Source organism: Diadema antillarum, unplaced genomic scaffold (assembly GCF_040938485.1).
Source record: "Diadema antillarum isolate AM-2024a unplaced genomic scaffold, OU_Dant_1.0 scf00000201, whole genome shotgun sequence".
Lineage (NCBI taxonomy): Eukaryota > Metazoa > Echinodermata > Echinoidea > Diadematoida > Diadematidae > Diadema > Diadema antillarum.
The window spans coordinates 3,024,751-3,050,881 of NW_027271090.1; the positions used below are offsets into that span (position 1 = coordinate 3,024,751).

A 26,131-nucleotide genomic window follows, 5' to 3' on the forward strand; every position below is an offset into this window, starting at 1 on the left:
ACACTTCGCGAAGATACGATAAGCCAGTTCACAGTTTAAAAGCAATGACCAGCAATGACCGCTGAACCATAAACTCTTCAAAACATGGAATGTCTTTCCATTAGCAGAGCAGTTGAAAACAGCCAGATAGAAAGTGGCAATTTGAATTTAACTTCATCAGCGCAAAAAGGCTTTTGCTAATTTGGTCAGAGAGAACACACATGCACCAGCACATTCCAATTTGCACCTTTTTCGAACCTGAAAAGCTATAACATAATTTATAGTTTCCATGAAGACCTATTCAGTTTTTCAAATGTCTCAGTTGCAGGTGCACTTCAAGAGAAGGTCTGCAATAACCTCTATCTAAACATATTGTTATTGTGAGTGTGAACAGGCTTACCGATTACAAAGATATGCACTACCACAATACTGCATTCACTTTTGTCCGTGCAATGTTAAGTCAAGCCTGCAAAGAGCTGCCACACCCAAAAGGGGAGGTGGCCTTTATAAAAACATGGCTAATAACTCTGCTCTTAGTTCGTCAAGTAATTTCTATGATAGGTGTCACATGGGTGCGTATTTATATAATGAATGGCAAGGAGTATGAGATATTACACATGTACTTAAAGAATTCAAACTACATTGTACCTTCACAAATCTTAAGATTTCTCATTAGCCGAGTTAAGAGTTGCTAGTGGCTACATAAAAAGCAACTGGCCACTAAAGACAGGTGGCCACTAAGTCAGGATTGACTGCAGTAAATCATTTGGGTAATTCTCGACACCAACTGTTATTACTGTTCAGGTAGGATTGTCTAAACTTGCATGATGCATGCACATCAAGGGGATTACACGTGTACACAAATTTGGAAGACTGAAATTCCAGAACACATTAACAATTTGGCACAATGAAAGACATGGAGATTCAATAAGGGCAAGATAAGCTGAAGCAGTTGCATTTTTACATAACTTCCTTGTTTGATTTTTTCATTGTACCTCTTTAGAATCTTGTTCTGGTGCCTCAATGAAAATCATTCAACACTGGCTGCTCCTTTAACTCAAATACCGGAGACATACCACCCATGCTTTTGTAACCCCTAATGGATTGTACATATATCACAAGTGTTGAGGTGAAAAAAAAAGTAAATATATTGCAAAATTATTTCAGCTACGTGCGCATGTCAAATTAGCACAAAATGTGCAAGTAATGCAATTTATTCGAATATCTGCTTTGCAGGTTTCTGATATTGGTCCTTTGAGTCTTATGCATTTCAACTGATTAGATCCTGGAGCTACAGTTTTTGTAAATCTAACAAGGTTATGATACATCATAATCTGTTAATAAAAACTGATATAAAACTCTATATTTTTTAGTTATTTTCATTTCTAATTCAATACAAAACAAATGAAAGTTACACAATCACTTTAAATGTGTTAACAAAATAAACAATGCAAAAATGGATCTTTTTATGAGCAAATCAACCAAGTGTGATAAAAATTTTTCACTTTCACACACACGCACACACATATGTTTATAAATCCGGTAAGTAGAGAGTGGTAGCTCTAATATTCTATTTCACTTCATTTCAGCATCGACTGTTGGCAAATGAGTTGTACTTTCACATAACTGCAAATTTCAGTTGATAAAAAAGAAAGAAAAAAAGCTGATTTAACCATTCTAAACAGGGATTTTAGCATTCTCTACAATTTAGAATTAAGCCAATCAGCCAGCCTTCTCTACAATTTAGAATTAAGCCAATCAGCCAGCCATAGATATTGCGTTAATTAAAAGTAGGCTTTGCTCACGCTAGTATCTGTTGTGTATGAGTTCACTAATATGAAAGTAGTATCTTTGTGGCTGTAAGTCCACATACACCTTCACACAAAAAGGCTTATTGACACTAAAATTGTAGTTTGGATTGATACCAACCGTTATAGTACTTACACTGGGTGATTTCACATTCAGTGATAGTGTTAGTGCTAGTGTTACTGCTATCTCAGTGCTAACACCAGCAATAATCCCAACTTAAAATTAGTGACGCATTTCCGGTAGTGAGTGTTGGCCTGGTGTTTGTATGTGTGTGTTCTCGTTGAAAGCACATGTGTTTGAGTGCATGTTTCATGCAAACGATTTAAAGGCAACAATCTCCACCCTCCCCTAGTTGTCACAAATTTATTTGGAGCCGTTCTCCAGTGTTGGAGAGGTGCTCAATGAAGGCCACTTTCAAAAAACTACTTTTCCGCAAAACAGTGAGAAATGGAAAAGTTTCAGTCCAAACTATATTTATCATACACTTTCTGTTCATGATTTAAAGTGAACTAGACTTGATTCTAAGACAAAGTCACAAATACCAAATTCAAAGATTGAAGAGGTAGAGGAAGACTTAAAAAATGTTACATGTCTGTTACAAAAAAAAAAAAAAAAATTGATACCACAATCATGGGTTGATACATCAACTCATTCTTCAAACATATAAAACCATCCCATGTCTAGTTGAATGTGGAATTTTCATCAATCATGATGTGTAATATCTAAACCTTGGTGCCCGGTTACATGCCCTGGGGTGTGAGAACTTGCTCTTTAGGAAGATTTTCTCTTCGACTCTGTGGATTAGGAGGACTTGCAACACCAGCGAACATCATCCACCACCTATGTGAGACTGGAGTAACGCGGACCTCCCGCATTCCGACGCTTGACAAGATACCAGGTCAGGCCAACAGCGACGGACATGATGATGATGGCGATGATGATTCCGATGAGGATGTTGATGCCAATAACACCATGATGGGGGTTGCTCCCACACACAAATTCTATGCATAAAGGGACAAACAAAAATGAAACACAGATTGTAAATGCAGCCATGTTATTTTGTAATTACGCAATACTCCTAAGCATGTGTGTCACACACATACACACTGCTATAGCTTCTGAAACAGTACTTTGGCTTTCTGTAGCTCAGTCGGTAGAGCATCGTGCTAGCAATCTGGAGGTCTCGGGTTCAAATCCCAATGGAATCCCATTTTCTTTACTCATTTGTCCACTAATAAACAATACTCATTGTCTTGTAAGCATACAAAATATCTCGGAGGTGGGAAAATCACCCCACTGCTTTCATCAGACAGATACACATATGGGCAAAGATGTTACTCAAGAACGCTTTCCACTACTGCTTCATGAGCCAAAGTATTCTGCATGCACTGAAGAAACTGTGTTTTGTTTTGTTTTTTCTTTTTTGAAAGAGAAATACAAGCCACGGTCACATTGGCAAAAGACTGCAAAGTTTAAGATTGCGATCTATAAGATCTCGAAGTTTTGCCTGTATGACCGCAAACTTCCTAAAAAATTCTAATGAAACTTCTTGCAAAATTTCCCACTCAAACCACTCTATGATATGTCAAAGAGCATGCAATTCTAAAGGGTATCAAAAGTTTCTTTGATGAAAATCGGTTTGGAAATGGCTGAGATATCCAAAACAAGGTGAAACAAAGAGATCCTAATAAAAGGCGTGGCCTGTCGCCTTTTATTATTATCACTTTTTTTGATATCTCAGCCATTTGAAAACCAATTTTCATCAACGCTGAATCCTTCTTAAAGTTACATGCTCTTTCATATTTCATGAGAGGTTTCTCATTATCTCACTTAGGAATGTTCGAAACATGAATCCCCACATCAACCAGTACTGTACAGTCCCTTTAAGATTGCGATCTATAAGATCTCGAAGTTTTCCCTGTATGACCGCAAACGTCCAAAAAAATTATCATGAAACCTCTCGCGAAATTTCCCACTCAAACTAGGGATATTTCCTGGAACCAGGGAAGCTTTTTAATCTTTGGGCAGTGTGAACTCTAGCAAGGGAAACTTTGCCCGGAAACCCCCTATGGACTTCTTTCCGTCAACCTCCTATAGTCTTTGCATAGGATTGGTACGGTAACCATTATCTGCTTTGCGTGGTGTGTTAAAATTTGCAACAAAATAAAGATACAAAAAACAATGCGCACCATGGACAATCAACATATTGTGGTCTATAGATCTTATCTGACGATGTTCACACTAGGCAATGGTGTGTTAAAGATTTGCAGCAGAACAAAGATAAAATAAACAATGCATACCAGGCACAGGAGAAATATTGCGTTTTAAACACATCGAACTGAGGATGTTCACTCTGGGTATTAAGAGTGTAGCTCCTGAACTCCCGTTTCAAGATACCCCAGAGCCTTCCCACTGTATCATCATGTTCCAACCCTAAGCAGCCACCTGGCGTCATAATTATGAACAAAGTTCTCACCTTTGCCCAGGGTGGTCCTACTCTCAGTAAGTCCGACAAACGGCTGAAGGTGAGGCTTGGTCAGGTTCACATTGAACGACACCAAACTGGCATTGAAAGAGTTGCAGGAGTAGTAAGAGCCGACAGGAACCTCAATGTTTTCGCTACTCGATGAAAAGGTAATCAGGCCTTAAGATACAGCAGAACAAAACACACAAGGTGATGAAAAATTGGAGCATTTATTTTTATGGGGAATTCAGTTTCTATTTTTTTTTTGTGAGATAATTATAAATCGCTGAGCCTTAGATATAACGGAGCACGCATTTCTAAGAGGAGTTTTTGAAACGGCTGAGATATCCAGAAACAAAGTATAAATCAAAGTGGTCCTAATGAGAGGTGTGTCCCACCTGTTATTAGGACCCCTGTTTCTGAATATCAACTATTTACAGTAAGGACCAATCTAAGGACCAGATTGAAGAACCACAGAGCTATCTGTGGTGATGAAAATCAATTTACCATTGACCCTTGACCCGCCAACACCCCCCCCCCCCCCCATTTCGATTGGCCTGCAGAAAGGTCCACTATGCACCCCTCCCTAAAAAATCCTGTTTGCATGCCTGTCTTGTGATTAGTAGATAGTAGTAACAATACACTGGGTCAAAATTCCGACAAGGAGTACTACATAATGATAAAAATAATAAAAAAATAATAATAACAATAATACATGAAAAAACAGGGGCGGATCCAGGAATTCTGTAAAGGGGGGGGGGCGTGACTAATATTTCTGGTGCCACTTCCGGGTTTCATTTCATTGTTTTTCTTTTTATTTCTTTTGTTTTTTACGAAAAATAAAGGGGGGGCGTGCGCCGGTTGCGCCCCCCTCTGGATCCGCCACTGAAAAAGCTATACACCACTTATTACAAAAAAGTTTCTAAGCCCTTTTTTCCAGATGGTCATACTGATACACTTGAGAAATTGAAGCAAAAAATAAACATCGTCAAACTTACGTCCATTTATCTCATATAGACTAACAACAATAGCTGTCATGCTATACGTATCGACGGCGTGAAAGAAGCTCATGGATAACTCCCAGATGGCGTTGGATGCTACAAATCTCAAGGTGAATTCCGACTCCTTAGAACTGCACGTGGACTTGCTGGTCTCGCCGGAATCTGGAATCTCTACAGTTACCTGCAAAATCAGAAAGTGATATTGCAACAGGGAGAATGTTCAGGTGTAAGTTTCTTCAATTTGTCTCCCTCTACAAATCACATTTTTGTTAAGATCGCAACTGCTGATCTGTAATTAACAAACATATCGGGAAAAAATGAACCACTGGGACTTGAACCTGTCATCTACTGCTTTCCGGGCAGCGACACTACCACCAAGCTGTCTCTGGTTGCTGGCAGTGACATGATGAGCAAGGAATGAATACCCAAGCTCCGAAATTCCGACATTGTTATGTCAAGTAGTACAAGGCGGACAAGGCACATTAAATGAAAGAAATATATTATTCAGAGGGGTGATGGTTCAGGTTGTAGAGGGAGACAAATTGAAGGAACTAACACCTGAACCTTCAACCCTCTGAATAATATATTCATTTCAGGGAGAATGTTGTCATGAGATTGATTTTGATACCAAGAACTAGTAAGAGATGATGATGATGATGATGATGATGATGATAATGATGATGATGATGAGGAGGAGGAGGATGAAGATGATGATGAACATGATGATGACAATGATGATGATAATGATGATGATGAGGATGATCATAATCGTAATGACGATGATGACGATGATGATGATGATGATGATGATTTGCAATGTCCTGACCCCACTGTAGCCCCAACCAAGAGACTTTCATGGGGACTAAACCTTTTGGTAGAGTCTGTTAAATAACTCTGCATTTCACTCCTCTGAAAGCAATACCTGCCAAATCTTTACAAATACCAGAATGCATACTGGATGAAATGATGACCAAGTTTGAATTTCATCAAATGGACCAACCCTGTACTGCCAGTACATGTGCTAACACATGATGACATATGAGTCTCTTCATTGAACTAGAGAAATGGCACTTTCGGCTTAACCCCCCCTTCCCCTCTTTTTTTTTTCCTCTTTGAGCATCAATATGTCTTGGCTGCATAGGTGCATCACACTTCAGTAAATACAGATACCACTTATTGCGAGAAGTTTTCACCTGTACAGATTTTCTTTAACATGCTTGTCTATGACTCAACTTAGTCTATAACAGTGCAGTAATTTCAAAAACATGTACTATAATTGATTTTGCTCACAAGAGAGGATCTTATCAGTGAAACTGATGCTATGAAATGCTCAACTACTCCCAGACACATAACTCGCACACTGTGGAATGCATTAAAGGACAAGTTCACCTTCATAAACATAAGGATTGAGAGAATGTAGCAATATTAGTAGAACACATCAGTGAAAGTTTGAGGAAAATCAGACAATCCGTTCAAAAGTTATGAATTTTTGAAGTTTTTGTGCAGTAACCGCTGGATGAGAAGACTACTGCAGTGTATGTATAACTTAGATGTCACATGCGTACAACAATATAAGGAAAATATAAAGAGAATTTCACAAAATTCCATCTTTTGAAAAAAGTACACATTCCCCTGACTCGTTACCGACAAATGTTATGGGTAATATTATTCCCCCCGCCTTTAGAAAGAGGCAAGTCAAGTGCTCTTTTATTATGCGAAAAAAGTAAAAATTTGTTGAATTTTCTTTTACATTTTCTTTATACTGTTGTACGCATATGACTCACAAGCTGTAGTAGTCTCCTCATCCAGCGGTTCCAACACAAAAATTTTAAAAATTCATAACTTTTGCATCGATTGTCCAATTTTCCTCAAACTTTCACTGATGTGTTCTACTATTATTGTTGCATTCTCTCAATCCTTATGTTTATGAAGGTGAACTTGTCCTTTAAGTGGAAATTTTCACAGTGTTGAAATTTTCGCGCATTTCGGGCAACCAGAAGCTAGCACTAAAATAACTAGAAATGTCGCTATGGCAACTGGTATGCCTCCGCCATAATGCATGATTCTCCTAATAGGTCTATAGTACATGTGAACAGTGTGTGATTACATTTTCACAAAATTGGCAAAATATTAAAATGACATGTTTGTCACAAATATGTTGAATGTTCACCTTCCTAGACCAAAATTTAATTGGATGAATAGGTTAGCATGAATTTGGGGATTTAAGACCTTTAACTTGACTTTGACCCTTTCATTAGTTTATGCATTGAGTAATTTTCAAGGTATGGAGAAAAAGTGCAATTTCCGTATTGAATAGTAAATTGTTATCATTTTCATCTGGCCTTTGACCCTAAAATTCATAAGAGAATCACTGTCAGGCAGAACATACACATACACTTGTATGATAACATTTTAATATAAAGAAAATTCAACATGCTTTCACTTTTCTTGAAAGAGCACTTGACTAACCGCTTTCAGAAAGCAGGGGGGAACAATTACTACCCTTAACATATATTAGTATCAAGTTGATGGAATGTGTTATTTTCATTTAAAAAAAATAAAATTTTGTGGAATTCTCAAATATTTTCTTGATAAGCCTTTGTTACGTCATAAACCCTCAGCTGCACGGCACGCTTCGCCTTAGCAGAAACTAGAGCACGCACTTTAGTGCGCGCATGCAAACCTCAAATACGCGCGGCCTGAACTCCCAAGTTCATCGACCCTACCTGCCAAAATATCAAAAATCCTTCATAAATTCCCCCAAAATTCTCGGATCACTACCAAAAGTTAATCGTTTGCTACTTGTGTCGTTCTAAACCTTTCCTGCAAGTTTCATTCCAATGAGTTCACTACAAATGTACTTTTTGAGTCATTTTGCACACAGACAAACTAACTAACAAACAAACAAACGATAACGAAAACATAACCTCCTCCCACAGCGGAGGTAAAAAGTGAGATTCTCTCCTGAGCTTGGACAGGTCTAAGTTTTAACTAGTTAGAAGAGAAAGAGTGAATACACAAATACTTACATTCTGTACATTGTATGAGATTGTTCCGCCAAAATCCATGAGCATGCACAGGTTATTGTTTTTATCCCTGACATGCCACTTCACACCATCCAAGGGCCCTGAAGGAAGACAAAAAACAAGTCATTTCATTTGCTTTTTCACTGGCTCACACTTTGTCTACTATGGTACAGTCAACTTTACGCAGGCTGATCTTGACTGGACTTCTGTTTTTTTTTTTCCTTTTCGATTCTCTCACAACTCCTCCGAGAAGTCTCCGCGGGGACTTAACAAGTTGACGCCAGGTCGCCAACTAGAATCCACCCCAATGACGATACCAACTTCAAATCAAGAACAAGGAACTATGCATGCGGCAGTCAAACCTGCCTTAGCAGCCTCCTGCCCTATACAGCCAGTAAAAACAAATCCCACTGAAAGATGAGCCATGCTGAAGACCCTGTCTATAGCAGCCAACTGTCTATAATGGCCAATTTTTTTCATCTTCCTTGGGTGGCTGCTATGGACAGGTTGAGGTTGGACTGTATTTTCTGATAGTTCTTGTGTTCTGTACAGTAGAAGTATTCTTGTCAGAAGAGTATGTTCATACTTGATAGTGTGGAGGTACGCATCTGTGGGAAATCAGGTGAACAGTAAAACATTCTTTTAAAAAAAAGAAAATGTATTATAAAGGTATAAAGAATGATCGTTATGATTAATGGAAGTCAATAATGTAGCTCAAATATGGTTTGAAGACCCTGACTGCCCTGGATGGCTACCACAACAGTTCACAGATGCAGTTCTCAGTATTTTGTTGGGACTCTTACTTTGAGAACCACTTTTTGTTGGGCCAACATCCTCATGACACTTCCAAGACACATATTGGGGTTTTTTTAGTGCTTAAAATAGGAAAATGTCTATCAAGCGAGACAAAAACATCCATCATGCACTCAGGCAAAAGACAGAGACTTTGTAATAACTGTTATCTTACTACCAGAGGAGTGATCACAACAGAGTTATGACAAAAATGTACGCCAAAGGCCTTGGACAACTTGTAAAAAGTTGAGGAATCTATGTGTAGGAAGGAATATACGATGTGAATAGCAGTTTAATTTCTTGATGATCCATCAAATAGTTCCTGTGACAACCTGAGCGAAGAGTATTTAATTTATAAAGTGTTTATTCTGTTAATGAGTCACTCATGCATGCTGTGCAGCATATAACATGATCTACATTGTATGTCACAGTGAAAGTACAGTTTGTCTGAAAAAAAAAATTGTTCCAGTAAAACTACTAATATATTATATCAATTTCAATTTTGTTTTGAGCTACCAAATTATGAAAGTATGTACATCCGCAGGTAGAGAAAAGATTCCTCTCCCAGGGAAGGCTTAAAGAATTTCAAAAGAATTTCAATTTCATTTATCATAAGCGTGCAAAATTTTGCGTTCCAAGCCTGTGTAATACAGTGACATTATAGTCTAAAATCATGTACCATGGACCCTAAGGGTCCATGCATGTACATGTACAAATATATCTTTTAGGTACAATGTCAATAGTTTTCTTAAAGGTTATGTCAGTGTTTAGCCAGATTCATCTTATTTTGTGTCTGGAACTGATAAGTCACAGGACCCATAATATACCGGTACTGCTGTTATACTGAAACTTAAATTCTCACTATACATCTACAATGTATGAATAAAAAGATAACTGACTGTTTATCTGACCAACTGCAAAACTTACACTGGACTGAACTGCAATGCTTTAGACAGAATTCTCTTCTCAAATTCTTACCAGTGGTTGGTGAAGCTGTAGAAATGTTGCCTGTTGAATCAGGTGTTGTAATGTTAGCTGTCGAATCTGATGTGGTACTAGTAGTTAAGTTGGCTGTCATGGTACCTGACGTTGTCCCAGTTGCACTGGCAGTAGTTGCTGCAGTAGTTTCAGCAGTTGTAGCATCAGTTGTAACATCAGTTGTGGCAGCAGTTGTAGCATCAGTTGTAGCAGCAGTTGTTGCTACTGTTGTAGCATGCGTTGTTGCTTGAGTTGGAGTTGTTGAAGTTGCCGCCATACCTTCTGAGGTAGTTGCAGTAGTACTGGCTGCTACTGTTGGTGCTGTGGTGGTGGTGGTACCAGCAGGTGTAGTTGTTGCTGCAACACACACTAAGGTCATCATGACTGCCAACAAGGCCACACATGTATGCCCTGTGTGAGTGACAGAGAAGATAAAGACAGGATACAAGTATTTTTTGCATGAAACACAAATGGCTAATGACCCAGTAGCATCTGGATACCATATGTAATGTATATTATTTGCGAATCCTATACCAAACTCAGGGGTGGATCCAGGAATTCTGTAAGGGGGGGGGGGGGGGGGGGGGGGCAGTGCCGTATATTAAGAGAGTCTGGCCAACTCATAAATTGGACGCCATGTCGTTACCCAGCGTACAGTGCGCTTATGGTTTTAGCGTGTGCGCTTGGTGGGTTAAGTGTGTACGCGCAGGAGTCCCAAAGGCACGGTGTTGCTTGAGAGAGAGAGAGAGAGAGAGAGAGAGAGAGAGAGAGAGAGAGAGAGAGGGGGGGGGAGAGAAAGGGGGTAGGTTGAGGGGGGGGGACATTCTTTCATTCCATCCATGTTGAACAAAGCCAACAATCAATCATTTTACACATTCAAATAGACACAATAAGCACACAGGTATACCGTATAAATAATAGGGAAGCTGTCTAAAGGACATAACTCCTGAATATATGATGAATTATTGCTGTGAAAATAAAAGAAGAATTCACAGTAAGTCGTTGTCCAGGGAACAAGAATATTGTATAACAACATGATATATAAATTTACAATTCTAGCTGTGCAGAGGATAGACGAATTCCACAGTTATTACTGTTTCGCACGTAAATACATTGTAATCATCAATTACCATCCTATTTAGTCCCATTATGTGTGAAACTGACATGAAGGCCGATTAGTATGTACCTATGTACAATGTACAACATGAAAACGTCACCGATATAAAGGTATGTAAAAATGATCTAAAATTGTTTAAAAATAATATTTAAAAAAAACATGTTGAACGAAAGCACAAGTACTGTACTTTATGAGGGATATCCTCAGTGACATCTGTACCAAATAATAATTAAAAAAAACCCACACAAATAAAGATGTTCTAATGGCGACCGGTATTCCTCCGCCATATTACATTGTTCTCTCAGCAGGTGTAGAGTACGTCTTGACAATGTTACACGACAGTTTCACATAATTGGCAGAAAAAATGGCAAATTTGTCACTAAATTTGATGCGTCGAATGTTTACTTTCCTTGAATTAGGTATGAATGGATGTCTTTTATTGTTTAAGAGAGGAAGTATTAAGGAATTTGAGCATTTTTACTTTTGCTTACTTCTCACTACTTTTTACTTACTACTATTTTCATGGCAACACTTTCAACGGTTATTTTAAAACAATATAAAATTCTGTCATTTCAGTATTTTCACCTACCTTTGACCATCATGGCCAAAATCTTTCCCTATCACGCGTCATTGTGTAGTAATGAGGGTATGCAAATACGTGTACCATATTTTGTTTTAAGTTTGTGAATTGGGTAATTTCCAAGGTATTAAGGAACTGCATGGGTAATAGTATTTCAACAATAGATAGTAGAATTTTAATATTACATTTTACCTGACATTGATCCTTGACCCTTACCCCCCTCCCATACCCCCCCCCCCCCCCCCCCTAAAAGAAAATAAAAATAAATACAATCACGAGAAAATCACGGTCAGGCAGTAAGTTTCGTTTGGAAATACCTGTACTTATACCTCCAGATATTGCATATAGATATGGGGGAAATAGTGATATTTTAAGAATTTAACCATTATATACATGATTTTGACCTTTCACTTTGAGCGTGTTTACACAAAAGTTTAGGCCCTATAAGCTAAAAACAAAACTTCGTCCACTCACACAAGCATACATGTCAAGTTTCATTACCTCAAACGGTGTCCACAATATTGATTGCGATATGAAGGACAGACGGAAGGACGGACGGACGACCAAAACAAATGCCTCAGGCAACACTTTCTTATGTTATAGATGGCGGAGACATACAAATGTGAATCAAAACTTGGATAGTCTGAAAGACACCGCGAGGAATCCAAAGAAAACAAATCAGATATATATTTTCCCGTCGCACTCTGATTTCCCGCTTTTTCCTTTGTTTTGGATCTGTCGGAAAACGGTGCATCATTACATTAAGAGCCAGGTCGGTTCGCGCAACGCCATGCTGCGCAGGTAGGCATGACGAATCTTCAGTTTATGGCAATAAGATATCAAGATATCTTTCGTGTTGTACCTTCTACTTCAATAAAGTTGACAACCTTACGGCAATGACATAGCCCCACTGCACCATGACTGATATTCAGGGGAAGTCCCCAAGGCAAGCAATATTAGCGCGTAGCTGCGCGTAATGAACAATGGGCACTGCGTATGAGCTCTGCTCGCGCCTGCGTGATTGACTTTGGTACGACATGGCGCCTGTAGGTCACGGGACCAGCTTTTGACCAATCACAGGCTTCAAAACACCTAAACCGAAAACCGAGTTGGCCAGACTCTCTTAATATACGGCACTGGGGGGGGGGGGGGGGGGGAGGCGTGACTAATATTTCTGGTGCCACTTCCGGGTTTCATTTCATTTTTTTCTTTTCATTTGTTTTGTCTTTAACGAAAAATAAAGGGTGGGGGGCATGTGCCGGTTGCGCCCCCCCCCCAACCCCCAACCCCCCCCCCCTCTGGATCCACCACTAGAACTGTGTACAGCTTTATCACTGATCTTAATGAAATTACACACAGAGTCAAAGAATAGCCTAGACTGAAGTTGACTATTCCCAAAGAGCATAAAACATCTTTACCTCTGCCACGGGAAGAGGTAAATGTTTTCATCACCTAAATTAACGAAAAGTCGGTAATGGTTTCAGATAAAAACTTGCAGGAAAGGTTGAAAATGACACAAGGAACAGATGATTAAATTTTGGTAGTGATCCAGGAATTTTTATGGATTTTATGCAGGATTTTCGATATTTTGGCAAGTAGGGTCAACGAACTCCAAGAATTTGGGAGTTCATGCTGTGCATTTTTTAGGTTTTCATATATACGTGCATTAAAGTGTGCGCTCTAGTTTCTGCTGGGGCAAGGCGCCTGCGCCACGCAGCTGATCGAAGTTGAAGACGTAACTACTTAAGGGCTTCTGTACTAGGACATCAGGTGATCTCAAGCATGCATTAAATCTGGGTGGAAATCATTGACCTAGAGCTAGGGACGAACAAGATCATTTGTGGAAATGAGCTGCTTTGCGGAGGTCTGCGCTCTCAGAGTGCTTCTCTAGGTAAAAATGCATTAACGCTTTGAACATCTGTGCATGACTTCTGCAGAATGTCTTACATTGTATCTTCCATAAGCACAGCTCTTCCAATCATTTTACAGCATACACATGTACATATCCACAAACTGTTTGCAAGTACTGTTGGTGCATGTTTAGAGGCAAATCAGCATGCGACCTCTGACCTCCATGAGGCACATGGTTGAGTCGTCTGACTTCATTAATGACTTTTCTCAATAAACGATAATTGTTGACAGTTTAGACTTGAAACATTTACAAATTATTTCATCTATTATTCACATTTTGTATTTTTATCAGATTTACTTAACATCAATTGATTAAACTGCTTCAAAATTTACACTGGCTGTTTCTATCCTTGACTCACATTTTAGAAAAAGCTCTATACTGGGTTTGTATTTCATCTGCAGATAGTAAATATTTGCATTTGCCTTGAAAGGACAAGTCCACCTTCATAGACATGGGGATTGAGTGCATGCAGCAACAGAACAGACAGTAAGAGTTTGAGGAAAATCGGACATTCCGTTCAAAAGTTATGATTTATTTTTTTTTTTGCGTGTGTTTCTGCTTGTGCAGTCATTGCTGGATGAGAAGACTACTACAGTGCATGATGCCACATGTGTACAACAATATGAAGAAAATATAATGGAAATTCAATATATTTTCCATTGAATTCTCAAATTATAAAAGAAAATTTGATTTGCCTCTTTCGGAAGGCAGAAGAAATAATTTAACATGATGTCAGTGACAAGTTGAGGATATCACAATATGTGCACTTTTTTTCAAAAAAAAATAGTGAAATCCTCTTTATATTTTCCTTATAAATATCGTTATACGCAAGTGACATCATACACTGTCATAGTCTTCTCATCCAGCAGTGACTGCACAGATACTTTAAAAATGAATTTGTAACTTTTGAACAAAATATCAGATTTTCCCCAAACTTTCACTGATGTGTTCTACATTGCTGCTTTCATTCAATCCATGTGTATATGAGGTGAACTTGTCCTTTAAGTTTTCTTCAAATCAAAATAAACAATTTGTAGGGCCTATACACATCAACTCACAAAACAATAGTAACAAAAAATGTTTAAAAGTTATGGAGAATGAAATTTAAAGATTGAAGTCATAGAAAAACACTAAAAATCACTGTAGTTCCCCATATTTATATCTGAAAATTACAAAAAAGCAGGTGCTTAAAGGGATGGTACAGTATTGGTGGAGATGAGAATTGGGCTTTTAACTTTTTGCGAGATACCAAGAAATCACTTATGATATAGTACAGAGCATAACATATTTTAAGAGGAATTCAAAGTTTATTTGATGAAAATCTGGTTTGGAATCACTGAAACATCCGAACACAAAGTAAAACCAAGGAGGTATACCTCCTTGGTAAAACAAAGCGATAGTAATAAAATGTGGGTCCCACACTTTATTAGAATCACCCTTTTTAGGATATCTCAGCCATTTCAAAACCAATTTTCATCAAATAAACGTTGAATTCCTCATAGAATGACATGCTCTTTCATATTTCATAAGAGGTTTCTCAGTATCTCGTCAAAAAATTTTAGAAACCTTGATTTAGGTCTCAACCAAAACTATACTATCCATTTAAATTGTGGGGATAGGTCCTCAGGAGAAAAAAAAAAAACAGTTAGCATACACACACATACACACAAACACACACACATTCCAACAAGCATGCACGCACAAACCAATAAACAACACAGACAAAGGAAAGAGAGAGAAAGAGAAAAAGAAGAGAAAATAGCTATTTTATACAAGCTATCAACTCTCCTTGGAAACATTTTGCCTGTTACTATAAAACTGGAACATTTGCATTGCTTTCATTTAAGTGACATATCAACATGTTCTTCATGTATGAAACTAGCTGTAGTTCAGCAATGGTACACAAAACATTTCTTTGTGAGAACTAACACAAACTTTGCAAATGTAGTGGCAAACTGCTCCATTGTTGGAACATATCAGGTGGAGACTTTTCCCAATGTTGGTCAATTGCCATTTTTTCTACATTTCCCTCCTTTGCAACTTGCCATGGATGCATGTTGTCCCCACCACATACCAAAATGTGCAATATGTACCGGGTACTCATAGATGCATCTCTACCAGATGGCTGTGGTACGGTACAAGAGTCTTTTAGCTAGGATCATCTACGTACGGACAGTAGTTCGTACTAGTAGCTAGACTAGATCACTAGACTAGACATAGAGTGGGCAAAATTAGCAAAGGGTCGGTCACGGTGGCTGTGGGGGAGGGAATAAGCCAGTTAGCAGTTCCCTTTTGCACATGAGCAGGAAAAAAAGTCATTCGTAATGTCAAAAGGCATCTTGGTTTTTAAATTCACTGAGATAAGCATCTGTGATGAAATGATATCATGTTATCCTAATGAATGCTGCTTGCCAGCACATCCGTCTGACAGCAAAAAGGGCATTAGGCAATATCAACAAAAAAGACTGTTGATGCATTCAATGCAAAGTAATAAAATGGAGGATTTCCCAAAACTGTTATTAATGGACTATTCTGGTCGCCTGGTATATGCGAGTCCATCCTTTATTGATCATGACTGATGAATTCCATAAATTGTTACGTCATGCAAGCTTATGCATTTTGTTACTTTTAAAATGAGTGAAGTGCCTAAACAAATTGAGAAAAAAGTAAGATCATTTGTAAGATTCATCAGCACATGAGCTGACTAGAAACTCCAAATTGGCTTATTTACCCATAAACACGTATTTACAAAAATGTAAACTCAAACATAGTTCGGAAAGACTGATTTTTCATACTCAAATGGCTGAGTTTTGGAACAGGGACATACCATAATAATCATGGTCCTAAACTTCTTCTAATACATGAATTCAGTTTATATTGGGGGCCTTTTCCTGTCCTGGCTTCTCCCCTCCACCGTGTACATTGACACTAAAATGTCTATTGACGGCATTTTGAACAAATAATAAACTAGAAATGTCGCTACGGCGACTGATGCCTCCGCCATAATGCATGATTCTCCCAATATGTGTATAGTACAATGTCTTCACAATGTGTGATGACAGTTTCACATAACTGGCAAAATATCGAAATAACAGGTTTATCAGAAATATCTTGAATGTTCACTTTCCACGAACTGGGTTTGCTATAATTGTCTATTTAAGAGTACAGGTACACATATTTGGGGAATTGAAAATTTTTACTTGACTTCTGACCGACCTTATTATAAGTTTATGCACTGAGTATAATTTTCAAGGTATGAAGAAAGAGTGTAATTACAGTACAAAATATATCTTTTTTTTCATTTAAACCTAACCTGTGACCCTTAACCTTTGACCTTTGACCTTCTGGCTGGAAACTTCCAAGAGAATCTCCATTAAGTAATACATGTAAATATATTAAAATTTAAAACTAATAATGCAATTATTGCATATATGAGGGAAATAGTAACATTTTGAGGAGTTGACCTTGACCTTTGACCCCTGACTATTGACCCATGACCCCTAAATTCCCTAGATAATCCCTGCCAGTCAGTACATGCATATGTACCAAGTTCCATGAAGATACATTGAACCATTTGTGAGAAATGTGATATTGCAACATTTTCACCTAACCTTTGACCTTTTGACCTTTAACCTTATGACATGAAACTCTCTCTGGAGAATCTTTATGCAGTAGTACATGTCTACACTAAGTTTCAAAAAAATAACTGCGGGCATTGCATAGATATGGGGGAAATAGCAACATTATTAGCATTTGACCTTGACCTTTTGACCGTTGACCTCTTGTCAATGTCACTAAAATCTACTCAACTAATTGTCCCATCATACATCATCCTTGGACCAAGTTTGGTGAAAGCTGCTTCATCCAGTTTTGAGTTATCACGTAAACAGATAAATTTTAGGATTTGACCTTGATCTTTGACCTTTGACCTCTGTCCGATTTCACTGAAAAACTAATCAAGTAATTGTCCCATCATACATCATCCTCCAACAAAGTTTGGTGAAATTTACTCCATACAGTCTTGAGTTATCGCGTAAACGGATAAATTTCATGATTTGACCTTGACCTTTGACCTTTGACCTTTTGCCGATTTCACCTAAAATCTAATCAAATCATTGCCCCATCATACTTCATACTTGGACCAAGTTTGGTAAAATTCCAGTAAATATTACTCAAGTTATCGCGTAAACGAAAGCGGACGGACGTACGTACGGACGTACGTACAGACGTACGTACGGACGTACGTACGGACGTACGTACGGACGTACGGACGTACGGACGGACGGACGGACAACCCGAAAACATAATGCCTCCGGCACCACTACGTGGCGGAGGCATAAAAATGAATCAATACCATGTATGTGAATGAAAGAAAAAAATTAAGAGCAATCATGCTAAATTCATAAGTAAATGAAATAAATAATGTGTTGCTTGGTTACAATACTGCACAGCACAGATTGGGTCATACATTGAAAAATTCATCAAAATCCAAAACAAATGGAGAGAAAATTGTTTTGTTATTTTCATATACCTTGACCAACACTTTTCAGTATCATATCTATGTACTTATTCTATGTCACATACTGTATTTCCAAACAGATTTTTTTTTCCCATGAAGTACACCTCACCAAATCTTAATCAATCCTCACTTCCCCACTGGGTTGAATCCTGTGAGAATCCTTGAAAGGTTTTCAGCTGACAAAGCTTTATCATACTGAAAAATGCCTAGTACCAATTTCCTTCTTTTTTTTAAGGACATAGACAAGTTGGAAATTTTTTTCCATGCTGTAATTTAAGTAGACTGTCTCTCTGATCACTCTGGCAATGCTTTTCCTGTTTTTTTTAATGGATTTGGTCAAGCTGAATGTAAAGAGCAGAATGTCTTTATTTCTTACTTTTTAAAAAATAAATCTATTGCAATTTTTCAAACTAAATGATAGACATTGATGATGTACTTCTGTTATGCGCTAAAACAAAGTTCTAAATGACATCACAGACTATGATGATGGTGATGAAAAATAACTATAATCTTTTATCTCTATTTTATCATTATTACAATAATCACAATGACATCTGTTCAGCAGATGTATCCAAACATATCACTTCCTTAAAGATAGTTGAATATATTATGCAAAATTATAAAAACCATAATAAAAAAAACAGCAACAAAACTGACCAGACAATTAAAACATGTCCTCCATTAAAAAGGAAATCCACCCAAAAAATAAACTCCAAAAGAAAGAGAAAAAAAAATCCCAACAGAATGTTCCAAAATGACAAATATTTGAAATGAAATAAGGAAGATATGACATTTTGAAATTTTGAAATTTCACACTTGTTCAGAAAACATTTCTTGACCAGTCCTTAGGAATATTCAAATGAGTGAGTTGATGATGTCATGCCCTAATAATTTTTCATGTATGTTATGTGCGAAATTTGGGAAAATTGTTATTTTTTGCTAATACAGGTCAAGCATGTTCCCATACCAAAATATATCAGAGGTAACATTTGTTTATTCTTATTTTTGGTGGTTTTAAGGCAAATTTTATATTCATACAGCCGAAATATGAGATTTCTGTCATTTTCTGTAAATGAAATGAATAAGAATTTGTGAGAGCATGACATCATCAACTTTACTGATTTTAATATTCATAACGACTGATCAAGAAGCGTTTTCCAAAAATTGTTCATATTTCAGAATGTCATAACTTCCTTATTTTTCATCCGATTATGATCATTTTTGCACTGTTCTGCAGGGAATTTCTTTCCTCTTTCTTATAAAATTCATAAAATTTTGGAGTGGATTTCTTCTTTTAGTTCGATATGACACCTACCTGCAGGTTTGGGTGGAGAGGCATTGTAAGTTCTTGCAATGCTCTCCTGTGTGGCACAGATTAAGTTGGCATGGGCGAGATCTCGCAGCCTGAGCAGCTGGGGAACGTTATTGTCTCCTCCTCCCTTCTGCATGCCCCCTCCCAGCACCAACACTGGCATGAAGGTGGCAGTGGTATTGCCCAGTGCACCCAGCGGTGCTTGAGTCCTCGTGGGCAGGTTCACAAGGAAGAGGCTGGACTGCTGGAAGGCTAGGCTGGACAGGGCGTCCATCGTGTCCACATCGTCCCCGAGCGGCTGGGAGAACTCACTCCCATTCAGGTCTCCCGCCTCGTCGATGGAGTCCATGCCGTCCACTGGATCATCGTCGTCATTAACGGTCAGACTGGACTGCGGGACGGTCAGGGAGGAGCTGAGCAGAGAGTGGGGATCCGGCTCCACCAAGGCAGAGGATGGAGTGTCGTTCAGGCAAGAGGTGGCGTGCATGAAGCTGCTGGCCATGACTGAGGATGCGTCTGCGTTGCTGCCTTGCTCCACCTTGAGATGGTGAACGACGGGGAACTGCGAGAGGTTACTGTTGGATGCGGTCATGATGAGTACTGATACCTCTACACCATTACGTGAAGTCTACTTCTAAGCACAACCTGCTTGAACGCTCTCTGTCTCCATCCATCACAAACAATAAAATCTGAAATAGAAGAGAACAACAGTCTACTGATGTGAATAAATTGGGAAAGACTGCAATATTAATTCACTTACAGTGTACTCCCGTTACAACAAAGTCCTCGGGACTGGCAGTTTTCTTTCGTTATATCGGAATCACGTTATAACCGAACAAATAAACAATAGAAATACATAGAGTGGATGACACTGCAGCCCAAATTTTTACTTCGTTGTAACCGGAATTTCGTTATAACCGTGTTTGTTATAACGGGAGTGCACTGTATTACAATCAGTGCAAACGACTTTAGCTGAAATACTGATGCATCAAATGAAATTCAAGTTGTCTAAAGGTATCAGTTTGATGGGTCAACATGGAGTCAACATTGATGGAGACCCATCAACATGATGGGTCTCTCACGGCAACACTAACACCAGCACCGAACTTCACATGACGAAAATGATAATCCCTAGGGGTTAGTGTTGGCCAATGGGGAAACAGGATGTAAATCGCCGATACAAATGGTGGAGCTCAGTTCAGCAGACAACATTAAACACCGGGCCCAGCACCAAACTACTGGAAATAGGTCATAATTTTGACATCAACCTCCCAACATCAACTGATTTCAAGTTCGGTTTTATTGCTGGTGCTAGTGCTGAGATAGCACTGACACTAGCACTCAACTTGAAATCACCTATTGTATCAGGTGTAACTCAAATTGTAAGTACCCAAGAAAAATTCAGAGAATCCCATTCCAGGGAACACATCACACTTTAGAGAACTAATTAGAACAAGGTAGAGATCTGATTTTACAGAAAGCTTGATGGCGTTTTGTTTCTTCCTGCAATAACATTGTTAGGAACAACTACCCATCAGTACTTCTACAGCTGGATACAAACACACATACACACACACACACACACACACACAGACAGAGACTAAATAATGTTGCAAAGTGACATGGGCAAATACATGTTGGATCAATAATTTTCTAGGCAATATTACCCAACTTTTGAGAGAAATATGGTTGTCTGAAATAGGGCGACAAGAACTCAATCACACCCATACTTATATGTTTAATACAATCAGAGCTTTTTTTTTGGTGAATATATTCTAGCTGTTTTTTAAATTATCCCCATCAATCCCCCCCCCCCCCCCCCCCCACACATACACACACACAAACACATTTACCGGTATATTATATAGTTTACATGGAAGGCTTGGGTTACCTTCGTACACATCACTGATGGTATTTGTTCCTCCATTCATCCACTGCTCCACTCTGCCCTTGCACTCTCTTCCTTTATCTTTGTGTTTTCCTGTTCACTCATTGTTTTTTGTCTTGACTGAATAAACAGCAATCAACCTGTTCATTCTATCAACCCCAATTTCCTTTCCTCTTTGTCAACACAGTCAGTTTTAGACACATTCATTCCTGGCATATGAGTGTAATAATAGGAAAGTTTTCAGCACAGAAGATTAAGAAAAAGTCATATCTCTATTGAGCTATAAAGTATTTTTTTTCAGTAAATCATGTGGAAAAGATAGCATACAAATTAGGTAAAACTTTTCATGATTTTCTTTGCTATGGTACACTATTTATGTCATGATGGCCTATGTTTTCACATCAAAAGTGTGACGTGCACTTTCAGCACAGATAGGAGAAGCCAGTTTAAGCACTGTGTATTACAAATACAGTAAGTGTGAATACATTTCACATTTAGATTTGCTTCCCCATTAATACATCTGCAGTGAATAATCAAAATATTCCATGAAAAATGTTACATTTAAAAGAGTGCCTCAAGCGTGGTAGCTAATTCCAGTTTAGCACTTTACTCTTGGTGCCCTACGCCATGGGTTGGATGAAACAGAGGAGATACAGGATTGGAAATTCTTTAGTTAGAAGAACTGAATGCATAGTGACAAAACACACCAAAAACGTACATGTAGTTTTGTAGCTCACACAACACTCATTTTGCAAGGCTGGTATGCTGGAAATGAGAAAATATTTATTGGTTTCCACGTTAACACTGGTTACATTCTATTTTTTTTTTTTAATCAGCAATTCTACCTTTGATTGCTTTAAATGCATCCTCAAAATTTTCATTTACAATCAAATCATGATGGTGTGCCATAGGTGTATCTACAACAGGTAAAAAGTTCAAATGCAAACGATAATGCTGCAACTTTCAATTTGGTGTCGACCCTCTGGGGGAGGGATAGAATTTGGCTGAAAAAATTAGTGAATTGTTCATACACTTTGTACCGTTTATAAAAATGGGTTTAAGAATGTAGGCAATCAGAGGTGCTGAAATGAGTCACATGTACTCTCTTTACTTTTTCACTATTAATGCAAGAAAGTGCAAAAAGTGTGCAGCAAAACAGTACATCTGCACTGCATGTTTATCTAGAGGCAGATTACTGATTGCTTTGTACAGCTGTTTAAAATCGTGAGTCCATCTGAAGCACCAACTCGGATGATTGCTCTGATTCACACTGTCATTTGCATGGCTGGTCGAAGAGCAGCCCCATTGTATTGCAATGCACAGTTTTATCAGCTGATAGAGGTCATAGATCCATCTTATAAACCAAGTCCAAAACAGCACAGGTTTAAAGGGATGGTATAGTATTGGTGGAGATGAGAATTGGGCTTTTAACTTTTTGTGAGATACATGTACCAAGAAAACACTTATGATATACAATATGTAGTACAGAGCATACCATTTTAAGAGGAATTCAAAGTTTATTTGATCAAAATCGGGTTTGGAATGACTGAAACATCCAAAAACAAAGTAAAACAAAGAGATCGTAATAAAGTGTGGGTCCCACGCTTTATTATAATCGCTCTTTATGGATATCTAAGCCATTTCAAAACCAATTTTCATCAAATAAACATTGAATTCCTCATAGAATTACATGCTCTGTCATATTTCATGAGCTTTCTCATTATTTCACCAAAAAAAATGTTAGAAACCTGAAATTAGGTCTCAACCAAAACTGTACGATCCCTTTAAACTTGTGATAGTAGTGGAGATACAGCACATGTAATTCTTGGGTACTCACAATGTTGCACAATATGAACCATTATACAACACCTAAAAAGAATGTAGCAATCTGATTGGTAAGTACCATCACATGGGTGACCTCACCAATTTCCATTCACTACTGTGTTGAACTCAGGATTGACTCATAAGTTTTTGTGCCATTGCTCTGATGTCACAATAACAAACATTTGCCACACCCACTCAACAACTACACGTGCACTTTAGAAAAGTGTATTGTTTCTACCATATATTTAGCGAGTCTAATATTTTGCGAATCGCAACTTTCCAACAATTTTGTGAGCGGTTAAATTCGCAATTGTGGAGTACAGCGCTGAATAGAGAAAGGTACACGTGCACATCACATTCTTGTCGGGATCAGACTTAATAGTTTCAGGTGTTTTTAAATCAGTGAATAGCACCTGACTTGCAAAATTCTCAAAAATAAAAACTTAACGAAATATTCTGTGTATGCAGTATTTTGTCAATTAGTTTTGTAAACAATTGCAACCAATCAGTTTTGCGTATAGATATACATGTATACAGCTGACTGTGACTGTGCGGCTACTCATTCATCTTTCACGGAAGATGGTGCCCATTTCTGTGCTAAATTCAAGAATCTGTGTGGACTGCATCTGTTTTGACGTTCGAGGTGTTGTATAAAACAAATATTAGTGTATGGTCTTTACTCGTGCAATGGAACAAGATTTCGCACTCGGTGAAAGATGAGGTACGCTAGTCCACTCGGCTTCGCCTTGTTGAATAGAGCGCCTCTATCTTTCACCTTGTGTGAAATTGTACCATTGCACTCATGACCATTCACTATTTGCATACTGTCGTCAGGTTTCGAGTGCACTGCATCTACTCTCCCCTGCATGCACTTTTTGTCTCTCTCCTGAGCACATTGTCATAGGCAATAGTTCAGTGAAATGATTCCCTGCCTACTCTGGTCTAGAGTAATCATGTCTGTTTGCAACAGGGGCAGTTTCATTCATTCAAGGCCCAATCAGGGGGGTGTTTCATCAACGTTTGTCAGCGCTGACAACTTGAATCACCATAGTAACAGTCAGTGACCAGAGCATCTCAGCCAATCAAAACGAAGGATTTTGCTGAAATTGTCAACGCTGACAGTTATCAGCGCTGACAAACGTTGATGAAACACCCCCCAGCCTCCAGGTGGGAGTACACGTACCCCCCACTTCCCATTATAACACTTGTTATAGAATGGGTAGCGAGAATCCTGCGATCTGATTGGTCGAGAGCTATGTGTTCATTTTTACTGGCCGCACGCTGAGTCACAGTGGTAAACATGTTATCGCGCACCTAGCAAGAGTACGCGTACTTGTAACAAAGGTTCGCGCACTCAGCTTGGCCATGCATCCAGTAAAACTGATGCATGGCTGGCCATGCATCCAGTAAAAACGGTAAGCACGGGTATACATGCCCGTTTACGGCAAGCCAAAAGGAAATGCATCCAGTAATTTTGTCATCGGGTAACACGATAGAAAAATGGGTTTTTGACAAGAAAATTACCCATTCTATAAATCAGATGACGCACATGTCTTTCGTGCGTCAGTCGGAATATAGTGTGCATGCGGTAACTATGGAATTTAGCCTAAACCCACTCGGCTTCGCCTCGTGGGTTAAGCATTCCATAGTTACCTTATGCACACAATTCCGACTGACGCACTCGGACCTGTGCGTCATTTGTATACTACTAACTCCAGCTTTTATTCTATAGTGGGACTAGTCACACTCAACACTCTTCTAGCTAGCTGTTTCATCGATGACTGTACATCTGCTGCAAATAAATAGGTACCCGTCACAACAAGGATATTACTCTTACTAGTAACCAAGTTAGTAGTAGTACGAGCTGTACGACTACGAGTATGCCCTAACCCGGGGCTGGGGCGCTCCTTGTACACAGTTAAAATTTATGCGTTGGGGCTGGTCGCAGTTGTTATCGCCGTCAAGTATGCCCATGTATACACTGCTCATTCAATGTTGCTATTTGGAGTTTGGGGCCTAAATAGTCAACATAATTATGACTGAATATGAGAACGCCGAATATCACGCGAGTCAGCTGAGACGTGCATGCAATGTCGCGCATCGGCACACATCACATCACAGTCATACCACAGAAGCATCTCGACGCACCTGTACCTGCTTTGATCCCTACACCTAACCCACTGATAATGCCAACAACCGTTTGGTCAGCTCCAACACAAACGTACCTCGCCCGAAAGGTGAGGATGGGGACACAACGTAAACAGTGCTAAGAGATCGAGACTTTGTCTTTGGTCATGCATGCTCTAGAATTGATTACATAAACAATAAACACATCAACCAATCAAGTCAGTACAACAAATTCACACATTTTCTCTGACATGTGCTGGTAAATCAGAAATTCTCACCAGTTTTAAGCTTACATCCAACGGCCCCTCCGAGGGTGAACTCGCTGCACGTTCGCCTTCGACGAGTTATCCATCTTGCTAATAAAATGACGCCCTCTGTCGTTGCTCTCTTTACACGTTGAACGTTTGTAATAAATCATCATGTATGAGAGCTCGAGGCAAAGTTGTCTTGTGTACCATGCAGAAAACAAACAACAACAAAACGTTTCTCCAAACAAAAACAACAACAGCAAACATTTGTCTTCCCGAAAAGAAATGTCAAGCTATTAATAATGTACCAGTAGGATCCTACTCCTACATTTAAAGTTGACATTTCCTTTCTGATTTGTTCCCATTTTAACATCAAAACATGTAAAATATGTAAATATGATGAAGTTTTCAAATCATGGAGCCTTTGAGAAGAGAACAATTAGGCCTAAGCCTATATAGTGAAATAAAATAATTTGATTTGTACAAAATTCAATCTTTGTTACCTGCTCGCTAATCCACGGTTCCGAAACACTGACTTCAGGAACCAAACTGTTG

General features: G+C 38.6%; 2 protein-coding genes across 2 annotated transcripts; both read right to left on the reverse strand.

Moving 5' to 3' along the window:
* Nucleotides 1–2,628: 2,628 nt before the first annotated feature.
* On the reverse strand, nucleotides 2,629–10,462 carry LOC139723835 (uncharacterized). The gene is made up of 5 exons (XM_071635041.1): nucleotides 10,050–10,462; nucleotides 8,283–8,380; nucleotides 5,251–5,434; nucleotides 4,265–4,432; nucleotides 2,629–2,789 (listed from the first exon to the last, which is right to left on the reverse strand). The coding sequence occupies exons 1-5, from the start codon at nucleotides 10,429–10,431 to the stop codon at nucleotides 2,629–2,631; spliced, it is 993 nt and encodes a 330-aa protein (XP_071491142.1). The 5' UTR covers nucleotides 10,432–10,462.
* Nucleotides 10,463–18,093: 7,631 nt separating this feature from the next.
* Nucleotides 18,094–25,657, reverse strand: LOC139723836 (uncharacterized). The gene is made up of 3 exons (XM_071635042.1): nucleotides 25,607–25,657; nucleotides 19,493–20,178; nucleotides 18,094–18,101 (listed from the first exon to the last, which is right to left on the reverse strand). The coding sequence occupies exons 2-3, from the start codon at nucleotides 20,079–20,081 to the stop codon at nucleotides 18,094–18,096; spliced, it is 597 nt and encodes a 198-aa protein (XP_071491143.1). The 5' UTR covers nucleotides 20,082–20,178; nucleotides 25,607–25,657.
* Between the last annotated feature and the right edge of the window lie 474 nt (nucleotides 25,658–26,131).